At 56.3% G+C, this 23470-nt stretch overlaps 1 protein-coding gene across 21 annotated transcripts in view; it reads left to right on the forward strand.

Annotated features, from left to right (window-relative positions):
* CAMTA1 (calmodulin binding transcription activator 1) overlaps positions 1 to 23470 on the forward strand; it is a 701446-nt gene that overhangs the window by 671739 nt on the left and 6237 nt on the right. For 6 of the 21 annotated variants that reach the window (XM_080656710.1, XM_080656728.1, XM_080656729.1 and 3 more), the window contains 10 exons: positions 325 to 403; positions 621 to 936; positions 1334 to 1863; positions 7459 to 7646; positions 8487 to 8733; positions 9910 to 9981; positions 11407 to 11427; positions 12928 to 13121; positions 13783 to 13857; positions 16521 to 16551. In XM_080656710.1, coding sequence (XP_080512836.1) covers positions 325 to 403; positions 621 to 936; positions 1334 to 1863; positions 7459 to 7646; positions 8487 to 8733; positions 9910 to 9981; positions 11407 to 11427; positions 12928 to 13121; positions 13783 to 13857; positions 16521 to 16551 — 1753 coding nt within the window. The other 15 variants (XM_080656721.1, XM_080656716.1, XM_080656718.1 and 12 more) reach the window with 8 other exon arrangements.

Genomic DNA, 23470 nt, shown 5'->3' on the forward strand with positions numbered 1-23470 from the left:
TTCCCGCTGGGGACAGAGGTCGGGCCTCTCGGGGCGGTCCGGCCTGTGAGCCAGGACTTCCCTGGGGAATGTTTCCAAGGGATTTTATGAGCTTCTGCCCAAGAAATACCCAGGGAGGTGCCAACTGAATGTTGGGCCCTTTCCTTCCGCTGGGGGCCTAGCCAAGCGGAGAGAGACTCCGCACCACCCTGTGACCCGGAGTCTCCTGCACACGGCGGGCCAGAGGCTCCCTTTGGTTTCGTGTCTGTGGGGGTTTGCGCGTGTCGGGGGTTTCCTGTTCACGTGAACTCACCGGGCGGTCGCTGTCGGCCCCTCCCTTTGCAGCACGAAGCACGCAGACAGCATCGATCTGGAGCTGGAAGTGGACCCCTTGAACGTGGACCACTTCTCCTGCACCCCCCTGGTAAGAGGATGCTCACGGATCCCCAGGCTGCAGAGGGATGGGCACAGGCCGGGCCCCGTGTGGTCCCTCATGGACACGTGACGTCATTCCGAGCTACTTTGCGACGATGACGTTTCGTGGCCCCGTGGAGGGAGCCGGCGAGGACCGGGCAGCCGTGGCCGAATGACGTCCGTTTGGAACTCGCCGTTCAGACCGCCGCTCTGTCTCCGTCTTTCAGATGTGGGCGTGCGCCCTCGGCCACCTGGAAGCCGCGGTCGTGCTGTACAAGTGGGACCGGCGGGCCATCTCCATCCCCGACTCTCTGGGGAGGCTGCCTTTGGGGATCGCCAGGTCGCGGGGTCACGTGAAGTTAGCCGAGTGTCTCGAGCACCTGCAGAGAGGGGAGCAGGCTCCGCTGGGCCAGAGCCCCCGAATCCACTGTCCCCCGAGCGAAGAGCCCCACGCAGACGGCTGGATGGCCCAGTGGCACAGCGAGGCCATCGCCTCTCCAGAAATCCCCAAAGGCGTCACCGTCATTGCAAGTACCAATCCCGGTAAGAGCTCAGAGTTACCACATCTCAGACGTGCCGAGTCCCCAGGTGCTGTCCCTCAGGGGAGTCCTTAGGGTGCTCAGACACTGATGGGTTTGGGGTGTTTATATCTCTGATTTTCCTTTTAGCCGTAAGAATGCCTAGTGTGACTCCCCTAGCTCCCTACCCCCCAAATGCAGAAAGTAGAAAAAAAAAATTATGTCCGTGCAAGAAAGAACTGCAAGTGATGGAGGAGGAGGACCTGACTCCACTAGATGCTTCGGGGGGTGTTCAAACGTCAGGGACGTGTCTGGAGGCCCGCTTTGCCCTGGGTGTCTCCCGGGCCCAGAGAGCGCGTTAGTTCGTTAGGGCTCCTGGTCTGATCGCCTGTCCTGACTGTCGTTTCTACTGTGCTTTTCAGAGCTGAGAAGACCTCGGTCTGAACCCTCTAATTACTACAGCAGTGAGAGCCACAAAGATTATCCAGCTCCCAAAAAGCATAAATTGAACCCCGAGTCCTTCCAGGCGAGGCAGGAGGAGCTGCTGTCCACTGCACTGAGCCTGGAGCAGCCCAGGATCAGGAAGCAGAGCCCTAGTTCTAAGCAGGCCGCCCCCGAGACTCTGAGCCCCAGGGAAGGCGCGAGGGCCTGCAGCCGGGCACCCTCCCCTCCCTCTCCGGAGCCGGCGGGACTCCGAGCCGCTGCGGCCCAGCCCCAGCCCGTAGTGAGGTGGAGTCCCAAAGATCTTTCCATTGGTGTGTCTACAGTGCAGGTGACGGGCAGTCCGAAGGGGACCAGTGTAGGAAAGGAGGCAGCACCTGCACAGGTGCGACCACGGGAGCCCATGAGCGTCCTGATGATGGCTAGCAGAGAGGTGGCGCACACAGAGGCGGGGCCCTACCGGGACGGTGCGGAGGCCGAGGACGGCTCGCAGCCCATGGATGACATGCAGGTGAGCGCGCACCAGGGGAGCCTGCAAGGCCGGGGGGCGTCAGGCTGCCTGGACCTTCGTGTTGTTGTCGTTCATTCTCACCCAAGGATGCTTTTCCATTGAGTGGAACGGAGGGCGAGAGACAGAGAGAAACATCGATGTGAGAGAGAGACGTGGATTGGTTGCCTCCCACACGCACCCCGACCGTGGTGGGGATCGAGCCTGCAACCCAGGTACATGCCCTTGAGTGGAATCGAACACAGGACCCTTGCGTCCGCGGGCCAAGGCTCTATCCACTGAGCCATACTAGGGCAGGGCTTCTGGATGTTCACAGTCACCTTCCAGAGGCCCCGTGACTTCCTCCCCAGCCAGGGTGAGCCGTCTGGCCTGATGATGGTGATGGTGGGTTTCCTCTTCCCTGGGGCCACGCGTTCACTCCGTGGATCAGCACCGTGAACAGGGCCTCCCCCTGGCGGCCGGGTCTCCGCAGAGCCCTCTCTCTCGGCGCCAGCTCCTCACACTCACCCAGGACCCTTCTCCCTGGCGGCAGAGTCCGCTGGTTCTGGATCAGCTCTGAGCGCGTCGTGGCCTGGTACAGCTAGAACCGGGGCCTGCGGGAGCATGTGACTGGTCGGCGCCGCCATCGCCTCGCCAAGATGGGCAGGTGGTGCCAGGCTCTGGAGTCCAGGCACTGAAATATCCCTCCGGCTGCTGCTCGACCGGCCGGTGGGTCTGGAAAGGCCAGAATCCTCCGGGCCTTACACTTGCAGGGACTAAGGGGCTCTGAAGGAAACCGGAGGTGCGGCTGTTAAGCAAACAGTTCGTTCATCGGAATGCACTGCAGAGGAGAGGACCCGACGTGCACCTTCAGGACATGTGCTGTGCTTTCTCTTCCTCCAACATCTCGTTGACTTCCCCCAAAACAAATGTAAAGGAAAAGACCCCCGAGAAATTCGCGAGGGCACCGTGCCTACAGCATCGCTGGGATGGGAGGGAGGGCCCGCAGGCCACACAGCCCGCAGTGCTCCCAGGGAGAGGTGCTCCCGGGGGAGGAACCGTGAGCGGCTCCTGGGGTCCCATCCGCCCGCCCTCTGTTTAGCACAGGTGAGCCTCACACCTGAGCAGGCCCTCCCATCCCTGTGGGTCGGGTGGGGCTGCACTAGGATCTACCTGCAGGGGAATCGAGCCGTAGCTCAGACAAGGGCTGGCACTTTTTTTCTGTGAAGGGCAAATAGGAATCAGAGGTCCTCAAACTTTTTAAACAGGGGGCCAGGTCACTGTCCCTCAGACCGTTGGAGGGCCGGACTATAGTTTAAAAAAAAAAAACTGTGAACAAATTCCTATGCGCACTGCAGGCCCGGGACGCGTCGGCTGCTAAGCAGGACAGGCAGCGGCCCCCGGCGGGCCGGATCCATGTCCTCGGCGGCCGCCTGTGGCCCGGGGCCGTCGTTTGAGGACGCCTGTAAGTAAGTAGTCAGGCTTCGTGGGCCGTCCAGACTTGCCATGACGATTCCCTCTGCCTCTGTAGCACCAAAGCAGCCTCAGGCAGTCTTGAACCAGTGGGGGTGGCTCTGTGCCAATAAAACTTTATTGACACCAGCCAGTAGCTGGTGGGTGGGCTGCCACAGTTGGCCAGGTCCTGGTGGAGCCCGTGTCAGACACCAATATTAAGTCATCTAGGACAGTATTCACAGATGTTTAATAATTAATCACCAGACGGTGAAGATCAGTAGCTCAAAAGAGGGGAACTGAGTGGAGCATCTAGAACGTTCCGACGGAAATGTCGTGTCTGCACCGCCCAGCGGGGTAGCCACCAGCCCGCGTGGCGCTGAGCCCGTGACCTGGGGCTGGTGTGACCCGGGGACTGAGTTTCTGACTATTTGTTTAAATATCCCTCGGCTAGCGCTGCTTTAGAGCCTTCTCAGACGCAGAGTTGATGCACGGAATAGAAGGTGACCTTTAAGGATCCCCTTGAACTCATTAGTCAACAGAGCCAAATACCAACAGGACAACAATGGAAATTTCTTTGGAGAGCCAAATTTTTTAAACTTAAACTTCTTCTGACGCCACTTCTTCAAAATAGACTCGCCCAGGCCGTGGTATTTTGTGGAAGAGCCACACTCAAGGGGCCAAAGAGCCGCATGTGGCTCGCAAGCCGCAGTTTGCCGACCACTGCCCTTGATATTTTACCTGAGCCTGAGAGGATACTATGTTGCTACATTGAGTCCATACCTATGGAAAAAGCAACCCTCTAAAGAAGCAATTCAGCCAGTGAAAAAACAGGAATGAAATATAATGAAAGCCCTGGCCAGGTGGCTCAGGTGGTTGAGTGTCGTCCTGTACACCAAAGGGTCACAGGTTCGATTCCAAGTCAGGGCACATGCCCAGGTTTCAGCCGGTTCAATCCCCGGTCGGGGCGTGTGCAGGAGGCATCTGATCGATGTTTCTCTCTCTCTCTCTCTCTCTCTCTCTCTCTCTCTCTCTCTCTCTCTCTCCTCTCTCCCTCTCTTCCTACCACTCTCCCTCCCCCTCTCTCTAAAAGCAATAAGCATGCTCTCAGGTGAGGATTAAGGAATAATAATAATGATGAAACAATACAGAAAATGGCAAGCCAGAGTCCGTGGGGGAGTGAGCAGTAAAACAGTGAACTGATCCGTCGGCGTGGTTACCCGTAGTGCGGTGGTGTGTGAGGCGGTTGTTAAGAGGGGCCTCCTACACGGAAAAGGAATCATGTTTAAAAAATAACCCGGAACTAAAATTCTAAACTAGTATTTTAGCAAAACCGGGGGGTAGGGACGGGGAGGAGGTAACGTGTTAAAGCAGCCGTCCTGTCCGGAGCCGCTGGGCTTGGTTCCACTGCTGACGTCGGCGGGTCCGTGTGGCTGAGACGTGCTTGTCCGATGCCACGCTCGTGGGCAGCACAGAAACACTGCGTCGCTGCGGAGAAAACACGCCTGCCCCGTCGGGGTGGAAATTCAGGAATGGCAACGAAGTAAAAGGCGACCACAGAAATAATAAATGGAAAACAGAACAGGAATGTTTTCAAACGTGATTCATTCCCACTTCGGTAACTGATGATTCTATAATGAAAAGGTGCTCAGAATGGGTAAAATTTTAAAGAATAAAGCAAAATACACTCTATGCTGCTGTACAAGACACAACTAGAATGAAATGAACAAGAAAACAAACTGATTGGAAAAGATCCAACAGACAAATATGTGTAAAAAGAAAAAAAAAGCAAACGGTACAATTCAAGGTAAATAGCATGCATATATGTATGTAATGTATATGGTGTCAGTGAAGTTCTATGAACCGTTGTGTACCTAACCGCACAGCTTTAAATGTGAACGCAAAAGCTAGCAAACACAAATGTGGAACCACCACCTCCGTCGCAGTGGGAGACTAATACCCTGTCTCAGACCGAGCAGTACAATTGGAAAGCTCCATTTACTGTGGTATTTTTAGGTGACCTGTGTTGATGCAGATGCGTGTAATTCGGACACAGAGCAAATGTCTACAGTTGTTCCTTTTAGGGATTCAGGACACATCTACGAATGTTGCTCATACACCAGGACACGAAGAGAATTTAAATAAAAACCCGAAGCTGCACGTTTAAAGGCTACCGTTACCTTCTCTGACCACAAGCCGAGAGATTTAGAAATTAATGTCAAGATTTTTTTCAGGTCCAACTGCTGAGCCTGTTACTTGGTTTAAAGTCATCTACATGCCATTGCCTTTTTGCAACGATAAGACGTCAGCTACGTGGTATTTGAAGTGTGCACTGAGGGTCTGGAGCTGTTCTCACACTGCCACGTAGTTACGGAACGGAGGATTTGGGGGGGCGATAGCGTCAGGCTCCAGGTTCCTTGGTCTCCAGAAACTCCACTTTGCTTTGAATAAAATACTTGACTATCTCCCCCTGGTAGAAAAAAGGAAATCAAGGTAGGGCCTACTTCCTCCTCAAATCAAGAGCCAATTTCAAAGGGAAAGAAAAGCTGTGATATTTTCCCCCTAAATGTCCTCATTTTATCCCAATTACAGAAATAGTTAATGTTCTACGTTGAACATCTAGAAAATTGCCCGAGATACGTGTGTTTAGCAGCTTGATTGACGTAACGTGCCATAATGCTCACCTTTCCTCTGTGTCCACTGGCGGGATTTGGTGAACGGACACAGCTGTGCAACCATCACCTGGCCCCTCGAGAACACTCCCGTCACCCCACGTCCCTGTGTCACTTGCCGTCACTCCGTTCCGTCCTGGCCCTAGGCAACCACTGATCTGATTTCTCTCCCCAGAGTTTTGCTTTTTCTAGAAATTTTATAGACATGGAATCATAAAATATGTAGTCTTCTGTATCTGGCTTCTTTCCCTCAGCACAATGTTTTTGAGGTTTGTGTCGTAAGATAAGCATTTTGTCACCCTTGTATAGATCCACTCCGAACATTTCAATTCTCTTACAAACTTCACCTGTTACCCTGACCGGTTGCTCAGTGGTTAGAGCATCAGCCCTCAGATTGAAAGGTCGCAGATTCGATTACGGTCAAGGGCACATTCCTCAGTTGCAGGCTCGAGCCCCGGTCCCAGTTGGGGTGCAGTCGGGAAGCAATAGATGTATCTCTCTCACATGGATGTTTCTCTCTCTCCATCTCTCTCCGCCTCCCTTCCACTCTCTCTAAAAACGAGTGGGAAAATATCCTTGGGTGAGGATTAACAAAACCCTCAACTGTTGTATTTCACGTTCCGTTATCAAAAGATGTGCAAGGAAATTGTAAAAACAAGGTCATATCTCTAATTCTGAAAACATATGCCTCCCTCCAGACTAGTTTGAAGCTTCCTGATATAACTATTAGGAATGTATTTGGGGACTAAATATCAGCAACCTAACTAGAGTGCTTTAATTTTTAAAAATTATTTTCTGTAGAGTCTCATTGTCCAGAAGTAGGTTCCTGGGTGCGTGGGAAGGTGGGAAATCAAGAAGAGGATGATCATAACTGCTTATCACTCACCAGCTGGGCCCGGGGGCCTGGCTCACTGCTGCTCCCTACAGAACTGGGGTTCTCCAGACAAAGGGGTGCGTGATGGTTAGGTAACCACTGGTATCACCTCATTCATACAACTTGCTGGAGAACTGCCCAGTCACAGTGCCACTAAGAGGGTGACCCCAGCTGAGAGGAGCGAGCAGGCACCAGCCAGGACTGCTGTAAGACTTGACTAAGGTTTTAGCCAAAATAGGACTGGGAGGGCCCGGCTGGTGTGGCTCAGTGGTTGAGTGTCGACCTATGAACCAGGAGGTCACAGTTCGATTCCCAGTCTGGGTTGCAGGCTTGATCCCCAGGAGGGGGCGTGCAGGAGGCAGCCGATCAATGATTCTCTCTCATCATTGATGTTTCTCTCTCTCTCCTTTCTCCCTTCCTCTCTGAAATCAATAAAAATATACTTTAAAAAAATAGGACTTGGAGGTAATCGGGGGAAGGGTGTAAAACTTAACAGTGATGCTGGAGTGGACTGGGTGGAGGGTAAGCCGCTCCCTGCGTCCTCTCTCTCCGGGGTGGCCAGGCGGGCGGGCGGCGGGCTCCGAGTCCCCCGAACCTGATGCCCTGCGCTCTCCGTTCCAGGTGAACATGATGACCCTGGCGGAGCACATCATCGAGGCCACGCCGGAGCGCATCAAGCAGGAGACCTTCGGGCCCATGGAGCCCTCGGCCTTGGAGCGGACGGAGACGGCCACCATCAGCAGCACCATGAGCTGGCTGGCCAGTTACCTGGCGGACGTGGACCACCTGCCCAACGCCGCCCAGATCAGGTCCGACGCCGCGGGGGAAGTTCCGGGGTCTAACGGGGCCTGGGAGGCGAGCCGGGTTTGAGGATGCCGGGCGGTTAGACCTCACTAAGCAAGGCAGAAAGCTGCCCGTCGGCAGATGAGTGCCTAAAAGGCCGGGGTGCATCGACACCGTGGAACACCATGCAGCTGCGAAAAAGAGGCGCTCTCACCCGTGGAGACGGCGTGGAGGGACCCGGAGCGGATCAGGCTGAGCTCAGTGAGCCAGTCAGAGAAAGAGAGCGCACACCATCTCACTCGTGTGGAATCGAATGAACAAAGTAAACTTGAACAGAACAGATCCAGAGACACAGACGCAGGGACAGGCTGACCCATCTCAGCGGAGAGGGCTGGGGAGAAGAGATTAACCAAAGCACTTACGTGCAGATAGGCATAACCCACGGACACAGACGATCGTGCAGGGAAGGCCTGGGGGCGTGCAGGTGGGAAGGCAAAGGGGGGATGAGAAGGGATGTCTGTAACACTTTCAACAGTAAAGATACTTTTTTTTGAAGTGAGGAAGCGTTAGGGGTCAGGCCCTAGCGCCTGTGAGATAGCGTATTGTAGGTTTCCCCCCGGATTCACTGGAGTTGCATGGGCAGGTTCTCAGTGGGTTTGGGGTTCAGCCTCGTGCCGAACACGTGGTAGGGGTCCCGTGTGAACTTGCTGACGGAAGGACAGTTACAGTTGGGTGTGTTGAGCGCCGGAATGAACGCACGTTCCTAACGGCCCACGTGGCTCCCGGTGGCTCCCGTCTGTCTCACGTCAGCGTGTCGTGGGTCGTGCAGATGGATCACGCCTCCCCCGTGTCCCCTCTCGTTCCAGAAGTGCGTATAGCGAGCCTCTGACCCCCTCTTCCAACACCAGCCTGAGCCCCGGAGGCTCTCCAGCCAGCGACATGGCCTTCGAGAAGCCCAGCCTCCCCTCCGCGGCCGACTGGTCCGAGTTCCTGAGCGCGTCCACCAGCGAGAAGGTGGAGAATGAGTTTGCCCAGCTCACTCTGTCTGACCACGAACAGCGCGAGCTCTATGAAGCCGCCAGGCTGGTCCAGACCGCCTTCCGGAAATACAAGGTAAAGGGGATCGGAGTCCTGACCCCACCTTCTTAAGGCCCCGGAGGTAGAGGAGGTCACGAGCATTCCCGCTAACACACCGGCCATTTCTTTTTCTTTTCTTTTTTTTTTAATATATTGTTACTGATTTCAGAGAGGAAGTAAGAGGGAGAGGGAAGAGAGAAACATCAATGATGAAAGAGAATCATTGATCGGCTGCCTCCTGCACACCCCACACTGGGGATCGAGCCCGCAACCCAGGCATGTGCCCTGACCAGAATCAAACCTGGGACCCCTCAGTCCGCAGGCCGATGCTCTATCCACTGAGCCACACCGGCTAGGTCCACACGGGCCATTTCTTTCTCCCCTCTGAGTGTGTAGGTTCTTTATTTGAATTACTAATTCATGTCACCTGGGATTATTAATCACTTTCAGAAGCTTTAGTGACATCAGTTTGACCAGTAGTGCGATGGTTGTCGTCATCTCGATTTGCTGTGGGTCATGAAAACAGACACTTGCCGTTTAGTTGATATCAAGGAAGTTGACGCCTCTGCCACAAGGAATTTATGGCCTAAAGCGGGGGCTTCTATCTGGAGGCCTGGGACCTGGCCTCGGGCAGCCCAGGAACCCCTAAAATGTTATGGTGAAGCATCTGTATGTCCGTGGAGCTCTGGCAGGTCCTGGACAAATGGCACCTTACCTGATGGGTTACACATTTTGAGTATGAAAATATTTTTGAAATATGGTTACATTGATGTTAGAGGGCAGGGGGGAGAGGGAGAGAAACATCTATTGGCTGCCTCCTGCCAGCCCCCTACTTGGATGGGGCCCATAACCCAGGCATGTGCCCTAATGGGGAATCGAACCCGTGACCTCTAGGTGCATGGGACAGCGCTCAACCAACGGAGCCACACCGGCCGGGCAAAAATGAATATATTTTTAGGTCAGCTAACACCCAGATATGATGGCTCTCTTTAGAAGCAAGAATAGTTGGAGATTTATTCTGTAAATTCATGTTTTAAAATGTATACTTCTCACTGCACTCTATTTTGGTAAACCTGGGGGTCTCGGTTCTGAGAAAGTTAATGAAGTGAGCGATGCTTCTCTTGAAGCCACAGGAAGGCTGACATTTCTCATACCGAATCTCGTTTTATTTTTCTCCCCCGTCCCCCCACCCCCCACCCCCCACCCCCGCAGGGCCGACCCTTGCGAGAACAGCAGGAAGTGGCTGCTGCCGTCATCCAGCGCTGCTACAGGAAGTACAAACAGGTAACCACCTGCAGGGCCCTGGACTGAGCCCGAGGGCAGCAGCCGGCCCAGGACGGGGGCTGCCTCCTGATTAAATGAGGAGGAAAGGGCTCCCGAGGCGGGGAAAGAGAAAAACGGCCCCCAACGGCAACGAGACGGATGCCACGAAATCATTTTTGTCCCCGTTTTTGGCCTTTGGTATTGACCCGGGAGGGTCTGTGTTGCCATCATTTCAGCCATCAGCCCCGTGGTGATGGAAGGGCTTCACGGAGTTGACTGGCGGCTGGAGGTCAGTGCTGGCTGTCGTCCTGGACCTTGAACTGTCTACGTTATGTCGTCCTCAGCCACTTTCCCTCTCAGCTGCTTCTTACCCGTTTTATGGTGAAGAAGCACCAACATCTTTGAGGACCGTAAAGTGCGTTTGCGGTGCTTAGTGAAGGGATGCGGGAAGGGCAGCCCCGCGCTCTTTCCTGCCCTGGGACTGTGGCCAGGACAACCCGCAGGTCACAGCTCCCGCCAGAGGGAAGCGGGGCTGACCCGGGAGCCCCTCAGAGGGTCCAGGTCTTTCAGGCGCATCATCTCATCCGCCCCTCACCGTCACTTAAAGGAAACAACTTCATGTCCGTCTTCCAGACAAAGAGGCTGAGGTTCAGAGAAATTAAGAAAATATTACGTCTTCGTAACCACCCCGAGGCGGCTAGAAAATAGAAAGCGTTGCCTCATGGAGCTTTGAGTGGCTCGTGTGCCAAAGTTCAGTCCTGTCGGTAGATTCTGGAACCTTCTATCGGGTTGTGCTTCCCGTGGGTTTGAAATGTTTATTGGGGGGCTGTTCGAGGCCGAGGCGTCTAATCGCCACGTGGAAATTTGGGATTACGTTCCCTCGCTACGACCCAGGGGTTTGGTGTCCGACGTGGGTTGCCATTTTATGGAGTTTCTCCAGGATTGCGCTCTGTTCCCGCGTGGGGTGGGGGAGGGGGCCTCTTCAGCTTTAGCCGGTTGAGTTCATGATCCCAGAAAAGGAAGGTTTATTGTGCAAACGCTGACACCGCAGTTCCCGCAGCCCGGCGGCAGGGGCGCTGCTCCGCGCACCGGCTTCTCTCGGTGGGCAGGCTTCTCCTTAGCACAGGCCATAGACACCCCGAGTCAGCTTCAGGCCTGGGATGCCAACAGGGATTTATTCCCAAATCTGAGTTCGGTATTTGGGGTGTTTCTTTTGAATCCCCTCCCAAAGAAGCGTCGTCTACCGCCAGCAGGGCGGAAGGCATTCTTTATTGAAATACTGACCTGTAGGAGGCAAGTCCTTCGGAAGGCGGAAGGCATGGATCCAGCCAGCTCGCCCTTCTGTTGGTGGTGGTGGTGGTGGGAGTTTCATTGGTTCTGGCTTTTCAGCTTCCTTCCGTCGAGCGATCTAACGTTAATCTTGTATTCTCTGTTTCTCCCCCAAAGCTGACATGGATAGTCTTGAAGGTAATGCCACACCCAGTCCTCTCACAAACCATTCCACCAGAGTCACAAACTCCACTCCCATCACCAGCGACACGAAGGGGCCATTCCGATGGCAGGGTCATGAATCAGCCATCCCCACCCCCCACCCCCCACCAGGCCAGCTGACCACAGGGCGTCTATCCTCCGGAGACCTCATGCTTATTCAGTGTCAATAACTGGACACTTTTGGCTGATGTCCATCTGAAGAATCCATCCCAGCCAGTCACGTGAGCCACAGAGTAAACTGCCCGTTTTCCCAGGGCACGCGGCTGAGAAGGCCCCTGAGGCTCTGTGGGATCCGGCGTCCTTGTCTTAAAAGACTCCTGGACGAATGGAAGTGCAGAGCAGGTCGGGTTAGACGAGAGGGTCCCTGCAGGAGGGCCCCGTGTCCTGCACGCCCCGGAGGCCCCTTCCCTCCCTCATCCCACCGCATACATGCACACAGACTAGGCGCAGGGCTGTCCTGAGAGCGTTTCCCCTCCGATGGTAAGTTGCCCTCGTGCAAGCCGAGCGCTTCCTTGGCCCCCCGAGGCGTATTCTGTTTGCGGAGCGACGCGGACGTAGATTCTTACAGACGGGGAGCTCTGAGTCCTGAGCGCCCGGAGACTGAGAAGGAAGGGGCTGGTGCTCCCGTGCCTTCCTCCCTCCCTGAGCCCTGCTGCCAGCCCCCGAGCCGGCCCGGTGGGCCCGGTGACAGCGGCTCTCGGGGCTTCGCCTCGCGCTGGCCCTCTGAGTGCTCATCTCCTGCAGGTTAGAGTGGCTCGGAGGTGTCAGCGTTTCATGATAAGCCTTGCGTTTGGGACCTTGTAACTCGGGAGTTTGCTGATGGGCTGATGGTGAGGGGGACTGGGAGGCGTCACGGCGGCTGATCAGAAAGGTTCCAAGAGTGGAGAGCAAGGATCCATCCTAAACACTGAACGTTTACTTTCCGTGTATGTTCCTCAGATTCCTAAGTGTCTAAGTGGATTGCTATTAAGAATTCTTTTTTTCTGCCCAGCCGGTGTGGTTCAGTGGTTCAGTGTCGACCCATGAACCAGGAGGTCACGGTTTGATTCCCGGTCAGGGCACGTGCCCGGGTTGCGGGCTCAACCCCAGTGTGGGACGTGCAGGAGGCAGCGATCAATGATTCTCTCTCATCATTGATGTTTCCTATCTCTCTCCCTCTCCCTTCCTCTCTGAAATCAATTTTAGAAAAATCTTTAAAAAAAAAAATTCTTTTTTTAAGAAGGGCAATGTATTTTGGAATTTGGGGGAACACAGCACCTTAAAAAAGCAGTACTTCGTCTGGGGGTGACCCTTAGAGTAATAGTTTTCGTTCTGGAAAGGTAGGTGGAGAGAGGCCTGGTTGGCCTGGTTGGTGGTTAAGCCCGAAACGGAGAACACAGCGAGCGGGGAGAGGGACTTCTCGCCGCCCGCCCGCCCGCCGAGAGCCGAGCACAGCCCCGTGTGCTCCGTGGTCACGCTCTGCCCGTCTCCCCGCAGTACGCGCTGTATAGGAAGATGACCCAGGCTGCCATCCTGATCCAGAGCAAGTTCCGCAGCTACTACGAGCAGAAGAAGTTCCAGCAGAGCCGGCGTGCGGCCGTGCTCATCCAGAAGTTCTACCGCAGCTACCGGAGGTGCGGCCAGCGGCGGCCGGCGCGCCGGACCGCGGTCATCGTGCAGCAGAGGCTCAGGTGGGTGCAGGTCAGGTGCACAGAGGCTCAGGTGGGCCCAGGTCAGGTGCACAGAGGCTCAGGTGGGCCCAGGTCAGGTGAGCAGAGGCTCAGGTGGGCGCAGGTCAGGTGGGCAGAGGCTCAGGTGGGTGCAGGTCAGGTGGGCAGAGGCTCAGGTGGGTGCAGGTCAGATGGGCAGAGGCTCAGGTGGGTGCAGATCAAGTGGGCAGAGGCTCAGGTGGGTGCAGGTCAGGTGGGCGCAGGTCAGGTAGACACAGGTCAGGTGGGCAGAGGCTCAGGTGGGCAGAGGCTCAGATGGGCGCAGGTCAGGTGGGCAGAGGTCAGCTTCTAGACGACGGAGCCTGTGACGCCTTCCTCAGCAGAGCGAGCACCGGGCAGAGTCAGGAGGACAGTCTGACGTCAATTGTCAGTGTCACGTTGGCGCCCGGCAAGCTGGGGGGTGCTTCTCCACCCTTCCCTCCCCTACCCCTACCCCCTCCCCACTCCCCACTCCCCAGTGACGCCCCCACGGGTCCCTGAAGCAGGTCCGGCTCCACTGTTGGGTTTGCTACACGAACTGTTTCATTACAATCCGGCACCCTGCCCCAACTTCCCGCTTCTGCGTAGGAAGCTTCCCAGCGCCCTTCTCGTGACGGTAACGAACATTCTGGCTTTTTTGCAGGAGCAGTTTGCTAACCAAAAAGCAGGATCAAGCTGCTCGGAAAATAATGCGGTTTCTACGACGCTGTCGCCACAGGTAGGTCCATTCATCCTCACCTCATCTGTGCATTTGACTCATCACAGCTAACAGAACAGCCTGATCCCTGAGCCACTCGTTCACTCCCATGGAGAGCCAGTCTGTCCCTCCCCCCCGCAGCCCGCAGAGGGTCAGGGCGAGCCTCCCAGTGACACCGGGACGTAGAACTCCTAACTAGGGACTGAGCTGCTGCCACTGAACGCTGGTCACCGTGCCCGATGGAGCCCCAGGCCAGCGTTTCTGTTTGAATTCGGTGTGAGGACAGCTTAGTTGGATGAGCTTTTAATCCCCCGTTTCCCTCTGGCCTGTGGTTCCCGTGCCGGGTTGCAGTCTGCTCTTCACTAGAGCCTCACGGGGCTATTGTGTGTCCAGAACACAGACACGCTTTCTCTCCTCCCGGGAAAGATGGAAGTGGATTGTCTGGGAGTGGCCAGCGCCCTCTGCTGGACGCGCGGCAGACAGCAGGCTCTGGAATCCCCCAGGAAAGCCAGGCTGAGGAGGGACTGGGAGATGCTAGGGAGGGGCGCACCCCTGAGGTTGGAGGCCCCCGGTCAGGAGCAGACAGTGGGCCCCGCAGACCCCGCCCCTCCCCGTGGAGCCAGGCGGCGGCTTTCTCTGTGGCTCCTTCAGCTGGACCTTTCTCGGTGAGGATCAGGCTCTGTCCTTGGACCCCGGGGGCTGGTGCAGATTTGGTTTCCTTGCTCAGGCCGCCGGCTGTAACTGTGGCCCCCGGCCGCGTCCAGGCCACTGTCCCTGTGGTCCTGGCGTTTCTGTGCACCGGGAGCCTTTTTCGCTCGTGGCCCTGCCCCGAAAGCCCATGTTCAGGTCCAGTTCCTCAGAGGTTCCCTTCCACTTCTGTTCTTACTCCTAGAGCCATCCACTTGCAAACTTGGAAAGCATTTTGACTTGGAGTCTTCACAGGGGCTCACTGGCTCCCTGTAATTTTACTTAAATGAACAAAAGGACTCATTTCTGTAGCGACAGGAGGGACCAGGGCCGGAGCCACACGTTAGCAATAATAAAATCTTTCAAAAGTGCCTCCTTTCGGATATGGCGGGTGTCCAGAGGCCAGAATGCTCTGCAAGGAGCTATCGTTCACGCAGCTGCCCGCTCGCTCTCCACCGGGATTAGCTGCCGGGCAGACGCCAGGAGACGCCCCGTTGGTGCGGACACAGCCGGTCTGGTTAGGAGAGGCAGGTCCCGGGCGGGCTGTGCTCTGGCGTAACGAGGTCAGTCCCACGAGCCTCACCCACGCCAGCCTCTGTGCCGCCCGTCCTGCCTCTACTCGGCGCGGAGTCCTCGCATCCGAAGAGAGGGGTTTATTTCCTTCCTCCAGGAGGGTGTCCAGGACCCCCGGCCCTTTCCACGCGCTCACGGAGGTCAGCACCCTCCTTCCCGCTCCTCTTCTTCCTGCGAAGCGCAAGCCCCCGGGGCTTCCTCCTCCTGCCCGGGGGAGGCTCAGTGCCTGCTTCCCAGGCAGTTTATTGTCAAGGAAACTGCCTTTCCCGGCCCTCCTTGAGGCCACTGCCAACAAACCCAAATGTCCAGAAGTTAATTTTTCCTGTTGCTCAGCCTCCGCTTTGACCACGAGGGTCGGCGATGCAGCCCTGGTGACGGAGCCTTCTCTTTCTGTGGCCAAGCCCGGTGCTCTTTTCATCGGGCGGCTGAGCAGACCCCTCCTCTGTGCCTGCTTTAGAGTCCTCTTTCGTAAGCTGGCAGAGAAGGCATGGAGGTTTTCCCGTCCCAGGAGGAAGAGAACGTCTTTCGTTCATTTACAAACTCTGAGTCTGTCCGTTACTTGGGGTATAAGGCTCAGTTGGCCCTCTTAGTCACGTGCCCGCCCCTGGTTCGGGTTTTAGAAACGGGCAGGGAGGCTGCTATAACCTTTGGACTTTGGACGCGAGCCTGAGATGGGCACTCACTCCGCTCCTTGCTCTATGCGGGAGCTGAGGGGACCCCGAGAGTCTCCCCCGGGAGGTGGAGCTCATGTTTCCCTCGGACGGGTGTGGCCCTGCTCCCATCAGGGTCACTGAGCCGCATTCTCAGAGGAAGTCTGTGGCCTGTCACTTAGAGGCATCAAAACAGGAAACCTCCCGGGACCCCTCTTAGGCACGTGGGCAGGGAGTGGCTTCAGGAGTCCCATCTCTTCAGGATTTGCTGTCACGTGACCCCAACGTTTCTAGACTTAAAAATACATTGGTGCCCTGGCCGGTTTGCTCAGTGGTTAGAGCATCCGCCTGCGGACTGGAGGGTCACGGTTTCGACTCCCAGTCCAGGGCACATATACCACGGTTGCGAACCCCAGCCCTGGTAGGGGCTCAAGCGGGAGGCAGCCGATCCACGTGATCTGTCACGTCGATGTTTCTCCCTCTCTCTCTGTCTCTCCCTCTCCTCCTTCCCTTCCACTCTCTCTCCCTAGAAATCAATGGAGAAAAATACCCTCAGGTGAGGATTAAACCAAAATAATAACAATAGGAAATAAGTAAAAAATAACAAATTGGTGGATTCTCTACCTGCTCATCTCACACACCAGACCACCACGCTCCCTTTCCACCCAAGGAACCACTTTTAAACTCTCTGCTTGTGTTGAAGTAACGCTGTTTGTGAGCCTCTGTCTGAGCTCCCGTGCTAATAGCTGTCTGGTGTTGTTTCACTGTCTGAAGCCCCCTGGCGGACCATAGGCTGTTCCAAAGGGTGAGTGGCGCTGCCTGCCGGCCCGAGCCCCTCCCTCCCTCCGTCTTCAGTCTTGCTTTCTGCTTGCTTGCATGGGGCTGCGCCGAGGTATGCCAGTACGTTTCACATCCATGGAATGAAATGAGACACGAGTGAAACTAACCCTGACTACTAACACTGCTACTGCGTAGGCGACGGTCACCGAGGGCAGGCGTGCCGATGCCCGATGCATGAGCGAGCGAGGGGAGGGCGTGGCGGCCGCCCAGGGCATGTGGAGGAGGGGGAGACGCCTCCGTGCGCACAGGCGGCTGGGGGCACCCGTGGGACTCCTCAGGCTGAAACGGGGAGCGAGTGGGTACTTGGGAGCGAGGTCGTTTGCCTCGCAAACTTCTCTCGTCTGCCGGGTCCAAATTTCTAAAGCAAGAAGGCTCCCTAGGCGGTATCGGCGTTTTGTTTTTGAACGAATCTCCATCCTGTTTAGAATGTCCGTTTCCCCATCCCCCTGTCCTCCCGTTTTATTCTCTGGTCTCCCTTCCCTGACGCTGCGAGGTAAGTCAGTACCCAGAGCCGGCCTTTTCAGAATCGGCCCCGACATCCGCTGTGACACGTGAGCGGAGCTGACCTCCAGCGTTGACAGGCAGAGCCGGCTGGGGACGCTGGGTGAGGGCTCTCGGCTCCGTGTGGCCTGCGTGGCAGCTCAGAGGCGACGCTCCCTTCATTTGCGTTTTAAAGAAATGATGGTGCAGGGGCGTCGGTAGGCCTCATAGCAGGATGCTCGTGTGTCAGTGTGCAGCGGGGTGAGGGTCCCCGCCGGGTGGGACTGGGACAAGGATTTCGTGCCAGGAAACTGGTTTAAAACCCGGGAATCCACAGGCTTCCACGCAGATGAATTTGTCCACGTTTGTCTCCTACGTACGTCGTGCTAAGGAAAGGCGCCCCGGAAATACAACACGGGACCCTCTCTCGACTTCACATTGCACCCCTCCTCCTTCGCTCTACACTGACGCGCTCCGTGGTCACCGGGGAGGTTTCTGAGGGAAGGGCGGCCTTCAGAGCGCCTAAAGCTCCCCGTGTTTCCCGAGATGTTCTTTCCCGCCTGCCCGCATCTGTGTCGCTGCTGATGTCGAGTCATTCAGTGTGAAGCCAGGGGTCGGCAGGCTTTTCCTTCATAGGTCAGACCATCTCCATGGCAACCACTGGGTTCTGCCATCGCAGCTGGAACACAGCGGAGGAGAGGTCACGGGCAGAGTGGGTGGCCCTTCTGACAAGACTGCCCTTACAGAGACGCACGGGCCACGCCGGCCCACGGGCCCTAGTTTGCCGACCTACAACAACAGGAGAATGGAGTTTTTATCATTCTTCCGAAACCAAGGCCTGTTTCCATAAGAGGTTTAAAGTCTCGCCCGTGAAAACCATGGGTGTCACATCGAAGGGGCCATTGGTTACAGGGGTCCTCAAACTACAGCCCGCGGGCCACATGCGGCCCGCCGAGGACATTGATCCGGCCCGCTGGGTGCCGCTGCCTGTCCTGCTTAGCAGCCGACTCGTCCCGGGCCCGCAGTGCGCATAGGAATTTGTTCATAGTTTTTTTTTTTAAACTATAGTCCGGCCCTCCCACGGTCTGAGGGACAGTGAACTGGCCCCCTGTTTAAAAAGTTTGAGGACCCCTGGAAAAGATCCTAAGAAAGCAGCGGGGCGCGTTCGTAAATGGAACGAGGCCGTCCTCTCCAGGGCTGGGCGCGGAATAGTCGGGGTCCCGTGCGGGAGGGCCGGCTCGGAGGAGCCTGCGTTTGAGATTGAGGAGGAGAGGGGCCAGGGGTCTCCATTGCTCTCTCTTCCCAACCCCCCTCGCCCTCGCCCTCCGCACACACACGGCGTGTCTGTCCACGTGGAAGGGTTTCTGACGGGAGCAGCGCGTGCGCTCGTGTTCCGTTCAGCGGAAAGCCACACGGTGGTCCCCGCTTCACGCGTCCGCTGCGAGGAGCCAGCGTGTTAGTAACGGCGGCTGCTCGCGGGCTCTGACGCTCGGTGCGTCCTGGTGTGAGGGACCCTGTGGAGACCTCGTTTCTGAAGGGAGCTTCTCGGTGCCAGCGGTGTCCACCTCAATTCCCCACGGGCCTCCCGCGTTCCGTCCCGAGCTCCCACAGGTCTCCGCAGGAAGTCGGGATTCATAGCCTCCTTCGCCCAGAGCCTATGGGGGGTCCGGGGGGAGGAGCTGAGAAGCTTCCGGTTCCTTCTGGAATGTTCTTATTTACCTAGCCCTGTGATTCGAGGGAGAGCTTGCCTCTGGCTTTGTCTGACGGCCAGTGCGATCGCTCCCCCTCTGTCCCATCGCAGACTTCACAGGGACACGCCTCCTCGCGGTCCCCCGGTTGAACTTGCTCTTGGAGGCAGAACATTCTCGGGAGAACCTGTGTCCCTGGAGTTTGTGTGAAGGAAGATGATATCGTGCTTTATCACGGTCTCCCCATGAGGAGAACTAGTTGGAAACGTAATTAAATGTCACGGGGCAGTGTCTGTGGAACACTTGTTGACCCCAGCCCCCGGCTAACGCAACAGACGGCTCCCTGGATCAGTGGACGATGCCGGCCATCAGGACTGAGATACGGCGGGCTGATGCCCACAGCACAGCAACCAGAAGTGCGCCCCACTTTCCGTCGTCACCCGGGGAAGGCTAAGGAAAAGCACCGAGCACTCCCCACACGCCCCCCCCCCCCCCCGCCAGCCCAGCTTTTCCCCCGCAGGCTTAGCCTGGAAGGGGCTAAAAAAGCCTTAAAAGCACCTTCAGGGTCCTGCTGACATCCTAGGGGTGGGTCTGGCCTTGGACGCCCTCGCTGTCCATTTAGGAGGAAGCTCGTTGGACACGGAGAGGGAGCCGGCAGCTCCCCTCCCTCCCCTGGGGAGCGCAGGCGTCCGCTGCTCCTGGCCGGGGCCTGAAGGACGGCTGAGGCCAAGACCCCTCGTGCACCTGTCCAGGGGGCTGTGCCGCGCAGGGACCAGGACGTTCCTCCGTCCGATAGCGGAGACCCAGATCCCCACGCGGAGGGGAAACGGTCAGGAATGGGCCCGCCTAGCCATCGATCCTCGCAGCGCGGGCGGGAAGGGCCACGCCTCCTTCCAGGTAGAACGGCCCCTTGTTGGGGTGTTAGAAAGTTCTCCGAGATCAGAGCGGCCGCTCCTGAAAAGCGACGGGTGGACAGACGCCCCCTCCCCTGCGCGGGCGGTACCCTGCGAGGGCTTTGTGACCTGTCACATCACTGCGGGTCCTTACAGGCAGCGGAGCTCGGGCCCCACACAGCCTCTTCCTGGAACTTGCTGGCTGAGTTACCACGTTCAGAGAAGGTGGGTGAGGCTGTCCCACTGGAACAAAAGAACCCCATTGGAGAAAGCAAAGATCACACTTCTTGGGCACACATTTTTATTTTTTATATTTCTTTTTGAGAGAGAGACAGAAACATCAGTGATGAGAGAGATTCATAGATCGCCTGCCTCCTGCACGCCTGCTACTGGGGATCGAGCCCAGGACCCCAGCATGTGCCCTGACCGGGAATCAAACCGTGACCTCTTGGTTCCCCGGTCGATGCGCAGCCTCTGAGCCACGCCGGCCGGGCTTGGACACACGTTTTAAGCCACACGTTTTTCTCCCTATTTGATGACTGGGTTTCCAAACACTTGACTTGGCCAGATGCTGCCATCACCTAGGTCCGTGGTCAGCAAACTGCGGCTCGCGAGCCACATGCGGCTCTTTGGCCCCTTGAGTGTGGCTCTTCCACAAAATACCACGGCCTGGGCGAGTCTATTTTGAAGAAGTGGCGTTAGAAGAAGTTTAAGTTTAAAAAATTCGGCTCTCCAAAGAAATGTCAATTGTTGTCCTGTTGGTATTGGGCTCTGTGGACGAATGAGTTTGCCGACCACTGACCTAGGTAACTAGCCGAGCACCGACACCCTGCGAGGTGTCCCCGGCGGGTCCTCACCCGCGTTCTGTGGTTACGTGTGCTCCTCTGTGAGGGCAGTCCTCCAGCGACGCCTGGAGGGGGCTGTTCAGCGAGAGGGCGCGGCCAGGCCTGTGGCGGGAGCTCCCGCTTCTCTGGTCCATCTGATGAGCGGCGGTTCCCGAGTGGCCCCGTGCACGCGGTGAGGAGCGAGCCCGGGATGTGGGCTGTGTCACCGAGGGCGTCGGTTCAGCCTCCACGTTGGCTCTCTGGCCTCTTTTAGGAAAGGGGCCTCCTTGGAGCCGTGGTGTGTGTGAGGCAGACACCCCGCGCTGGGTCCTTCTCGTTGGGCCTCTCTGTCTCTCGCTCTGCAGTCCCAATGAGCTTTCTGGAAAACGGCAAGACCTCTCTTTCCCTGAGTCCCCACGAGCTGTCGCAGCCCTGAGAGCGACAGGTAACTGATCGGAAAGCCACGCCAGCGGCCCTGCCTGTTTTTGACGTCCCGCGTTGCGAGGCTCCGCCTGCTCAAACCCACGGACTCACGCACCCCTTCCCTGGCTGAGCGTCCCGCGTGGGTGCTGTCCCGGCGTGGGTGCCCTCCCAGCGTGGGTGCCGTCCCGGCGTGGGTGCCGTGAGCGCTGTGCCTGCACTTTCCAGGAGCCGCGCCCACTGTCCCTGAGTCAGGCGATCGTGGGGCGTCCGTGGAAATGAGCCTCTGGGCGTGGCCGACTGTCCGTGCTGGTGCTCATACATCACTTCAGCGCCTTCTGCCATAATTTTTCTTTTCCTCTTCTTTTTATTTTTATTGTATACTTTTGTCGAGACCGCAGCAGTACCCCAAGGCGGTGTGTGTGGCCTGGAATGCCTGGGGACGTCCTGGGGTTGTCCTTCACAGTTGAATGGTCACAGGTCTGATCCCGCTGGCCCGATACCCTCCGCTCCAAGCCGCTGGGTGGGTGCTGTTTCCCAGGTCAGTGGGCGGAGGTTCAGAACGTGGCCCTGGCCGCTCTCGGCAGGCACAGCCGGGGCCTCAGAAGCCGGGGTTTCTGTCCTGTATTCGCTGTCCTTGCACATTCGAGGAGACGGCTTTGCTGTTGTGTGTCGTGACGTTCAGGAGCAAGTGCAGTTACAATAGGACGTGCCTGAGGCGACCTGGACCCTGACGTGCAGTTCTTTCTTGGCACCGAAGGAGCTCAATCCCTTGAGAACCACAACCAGTGGCCTAAGCCAGGGGTGGGGAACATCGGGCCCGCGGGCCATAGAAGTCCCGAGAACAAATTTGGTCTGGCCCTGCCAAGGCATTAGGGGTGAGTTAATTAAATGTTTGCCCAACTACAGCAGGCTTATTTTTAAGCTGATAATTTTGTATGGCCCGAGAATGATGTTATAAATATCCAAATGCCCTTGGCAGGAAACAGGTCCCCCGCCCCAGCCGAAGCTGGGTTTGTGCAGCCCGGCCCGATAGCAGGTCACTGGACATCTGTATTCTAGGTTCTAGAGGCCTGGTGGCCATAGGCACTGGATTTTCAAGTATCACTCCAGTTTCAGCAATTCTGGTTTATATTTACCAAGTCTGCATCCTGAAAAGTATGCTGACAATATAGGTAATATTAATGAAACCAGTTCAATCGATGGATTTTGGTTTCCGTTTATAAAATTGAATTTTTTTCCTCCACTGACTTTTCCTGTTGTTTTATAGGCCATATCAATATAGCCGCTGTAAGATGCAGTGGTGTTAACAGGTAGATAGAAAACAAACTTTTTTCCAGAGATTGACAAGCACCAATAATTAGGATGAAAGAGGGGCACGAACTCATTCTAGCACGTTCGGAAATACGAGTAAGCAAGTAGACGCTCCCCGAGATGGTGGCCGTGGGGCTTCTGCTGTGTGTCCTTACGTGGTAGATGGGATTTTAGTTGATCTACGCGTTTTAGGGATTGTTTAACTTGACTAAGACAAGCCAGCAACAAATTCCTGTCACTATCGGAAACACTCTGATTTGAAAACTCTATTCCAGGGGTCCTCAAACTACGGCCCGCGGGCCACAGGCGGCCCGCCGAGGACATGTATCCGGCCCGCCGGGTGCCGCTGCCTGTCCTGCTTAGCAGCCGACTCGCCCCGGGCCCGCAGTGCGCATAGGAATTTGTTCATAGTTTTTTTTTTAAACTATAGTCCGGCCCTCCAGCGGTCTGAGGGACAGTGAACTGGCCCCCTGTTTAAAAAGTTTGGGGACCCCTGCAATTCCCTAGAATTTGTTAACAAAAATGATAGTATCGGGTGTTGTGCTAAACCCACTTCAGTAAGAGAACTCACTGTTTTCTGTTTCTTTGGAGACAGTCCGACATCCACACGTACTTTATTGGATTGGTAACTGATTGAAAACAAAACAGTCACCCATCTTACCCCGACCCTGTGCCCTCCGGTCTACTGACCTCCATCCGGGTTCCGGTCGGGCGACTGTGGGAGCCTCGGCGTGGCCTGCATGGCGCAGCTTGGAGGTCGAGGCTAACAGCCTCCCCATCGCCTTGCTTCTTAGACCCACTCCTTCCCCGTTTCAAATCTACGTTGAAAAATGGACACGTACATTCTATGGGGAGGTATTTTCTCTCTCTACAACACTGTAATAAGCCCACCGCTGGGTCGTATAAAGGATGACATCTTGGAATTGGGGAAATGCAGTGGTCATCGGTTTTCAACAACACACTTACTCCGGCCACGGACATTTTCAGATGCGTTTTCTATCCAGCGTTTTGGGGAAACCAGCAAAGTAAGAGCCTGAAGGACACTTCTTCGTTATCCTGAGATACTGGAGGCAGCGGGGGGCCTCGGACCCCTGCACGGCCGCCTGTTAACTGGAGCACCTGTTCACGGGGCCGCTGCCACGTCCATCCGCCCCATGCTCGCCATTTACAAACGGGGAGAAGGTGGTGTCCTGAGGACTAGAGAAGGTAACAGGTTCCAAGTAACCTGTGCAGCCATCGGAACGTAAGCGTTCTCTTCCCCTTTT

The sequence above is a fragment of the Plecotus auritus genome (assembly GCF_963455305.1).
Source record: "Plecotus auritus genome assembly, chromosome: 2".
In the NCBI taxonomy this organism is placed as follows: domain Eukaryota; kingdom Metazoa; phylum Chordata; class Mammalia; order Chiroptera; family Vespertilionidae; genus Plecotus; species Plecotus auritus.